General features: G+C 37.9%; 1 protein-coding gene across 1 annotated transcript in view; it reads left to right on the forward strand.

The window, feature by feature from the left end:
* Positions 1-2,572: 2,572 nt before the first annotated feature.
* Positions 2,573-2,804, forward strand: part of TMEM18 (transmembrane protein 18) — a 5,050-nt gene continuing 4,818 nt past the window's right edge. The window contains exon 1 of the mRNA XM_009275631.2: positions 2,573-2,713. Within this exon, the coding sequence (XP_009273906.1) occupies positions 2,573-2,713 (141 nt within the window). The remainder of the gene's footprint in view (positions 2,714-2,804) is intronic.

The following is a 2,804-nucleotide window of genomic DNA, read 5'->3' on the forward strand; positions in this document are numbered from 1 at the left end:
AGAAACTGCCTTTAAATTGAGACTGTTGTAAAGAGTTTTACCCACAAAGGCTTGAAAAGCTTAGATAGCTCAAGACAACCCCATCCCTTGTAAACAAAATCCAGTTTATAATGGAACACACCCTGCAAAGACAGAACATTTAATATATCAAATGCAAAGAATAAAATGGTGTAGGACATGGCTTGCTCAGCACAAGGACAGCAGAAATTTATATTTAATTTTTCAAACGTATTTTAAATATGGATCCTATATTGCAAAGCACTTTAGCTTCTTAAGGCAGAAACTAAAAATGCATTATCACAAAAGCAAACCTATATCTCAGGATATTAATGAAACAAGATCATTAAAAATTATCTATCTGCTAATTCAAAGACTCATCAAACAAAATAAAAGAAATGAAGCATTTCCCATACTTGTAGGGAACTTCAAAAACAAAAGTTCTTTACCATTCTCGTGGAGAATAGGAGCTGCATTTCCCTCAGCAGCAAGTCTAAAAGACACTTCCAAGTGATCTCTAGTGCAGTGCCATAAGATTTGCTAGTGAACATCTAAGGCTACCGCTAGAAACATCATTCAGCATTTAAGTTTGGGATTCCCTATCATAAGTAGGCTTTTTCACCACCCAGCTTGTCTTTTCAGCAACCTAAACTTAAGATAAACATGTGATTTTAGATCCTTTCCTATGTAAAGCAAATGAAGTTTTTCAGTTGTTAAAAGGGAAAAAAAATTCCTTTTACCAACCTACTTTTTTTTGACCTTTCATCCAATCTACTTGGATAATACTGTAGTGCAGAAAGAAATTACATAGGAATCTGAATCTTACAACAGAAAACTGAGACTGAGTTTTAGAAACTACTTAAGTTACTTACAGAAATATTTATATATTATCATTGGTACTGTACATTTCTGGTTACTAGAGCATTTTTAAAATTTTGATCTAAATGTAGCATACAGGCTCTGTGAAGAAGCTGTAAAAGGACAAATACATGGGTTTTGCCCTATGAAAGAGCAATGTATCCATTTGTTACCTTTTAAGTATCTTCCGTTTCACATTTCATTCTCCACTAAAAATAACTAAAGATAACCTATACCACACAAAAGATCTGGTAATATTTATGTATCTGCTACCACCTGGTGACAAACAGCATTATTGACTTTATCCTAGTCAATCTTAAAGAAGCAACTCCTATTTCCCTATAAGAAAGTTTCCACTGCTGCTACAGTGGCTGACAGTAAAAGCTACATGAATTCTTTAATACAGTATGTTGTAGCCATAATAAGCCACTAATTTCCTATCCACCCAGCTTGTCCGCATCACAGATTCACCACTGACCAGCATATTCTGCTCATAAAGCAGCTACTATAGCCTTCATTCACTGAAGCCTTTCAGCTGTTGCAGATGGTTACTGTAGTCAATTACTGAGCAATTAAAATAAACTGATTCCTCGTTTACAAAAATCCAACACCATTTGATTTGTTACACTAGCCGTAAGACTTTCCAAATGACAAGTCAATTTCTTCTGGTCTTATTTCCCAATCTACAATGTGGAATCAAAACATCTTTTTTCCCCCAGTCTTAAAATTAAGAGCAGTATGGTAGTAAAAAAGACCACCTTTGCATCACACTACTTAATTTTACAATGCTTTAAGTAAAAGCCTCGATCAGCCTCCAGGTATTATTGTTGTTGAGAAAAAGACTACCAAAAACCTAAAGCAAAACAGAGAAATAAATCCTCAGTTTCAGGTATCTCACACTAAGTTGCAGAAGTGTGACAGTGAAAAGGGACTAGTTCACTGTGATGACCTGTATTTGGCTATATGGTAGACTAAATGAAAATAGTATTTGTAATATTTACTTATACATGCACTTCCAAACATTTTGGAAAAAAGCCAAAGTTTCACATTTGATAAGCCAAAGTGTCAGAAAAAATAATTTCACGAAAGCAGAATGTGGAGCTATATATGACAGTATGGTTTGTTTGACAAAGCTAATCCTATTAAGATTCATAAAGTCGCCTGGCTTAGTTGATAGGAATCTGAGTTTGAAATCTCTCTTTAAGTGATAGGTCTTTTAAGAGGGGTCGGTTCTTCCAGACCTACATGCATTTAGCAAAAGGAGTTATAAATAAGAGGTTTAATCTTTTAAATGTCTTATTCACATTCCATTGTACAGTTTTGGGTTTTTTTTATTTGGAAAAAAAATAGTATTTTTCACTTGACTTAAGTTCCTGTCTGGAGTGCTCAACTTGATTTTTTTGTCAGAAATTTCCAGCTGGGCTTAAAACTCCCTTTTTCCTGCACTTCCATCCCTAAAGCAGCTGAAGCCAGACACTGAGAGTTGCCGAGAGAAGACCAAAAAGCCAACTCCAATGCTGGGCCACCGATCCAAAGTGCCCTGAATGCCTTGACACCAGCCTGACTCCACTGAGCAGATCGTGACAAAAAATACTCTCCTACTAGCTTCCTAACTTCAGTATCAAATGCTAAAAACATAACTAGAGCTTCTTGCCCCTTTTCTGAAAAGGCAGGGTTATTTTTGAGGAATGCAATTTCAGTCACAGAAGCAGGAGAGATGGTTCTGACCTGGTGCCACCCTCAGGAGAGGCAGCCGCTGGGGTGTGGAGAACCACCTTTGCTCTCCCTCCCAAATACGGGTCCAGGCACCATCTTTTCCCCCTCTGAGAAGATGGGGGCGGCACTGGAAGCACCACCCGTGCGAGATAAGCGGCCACCTTCCCCTCCACTGCCCTAGAGGGAGAAACGACGCTCTCTCTGCGGCCCAACACCTTCACGCTACCGCCGCG

The sequence above is a fragment of the Aptenodytes forsteri genome, unplaced genomic scaffold (assembly GCF_000699145.1).
Source record: "Aptenodytes forsteri isolate BGI_AS27 unplaced genomic scaffold, ASM69914v1 Scaffold94, whole genome shotgun sequence".
Taxonomy (NCBI): domain Eukaryota; kingdom Metazoa; phylum Chordata; class Aves; order Sphenisciformes; family Spheniscidae; genus Aptenodytes; species Aptenodytes forsteri.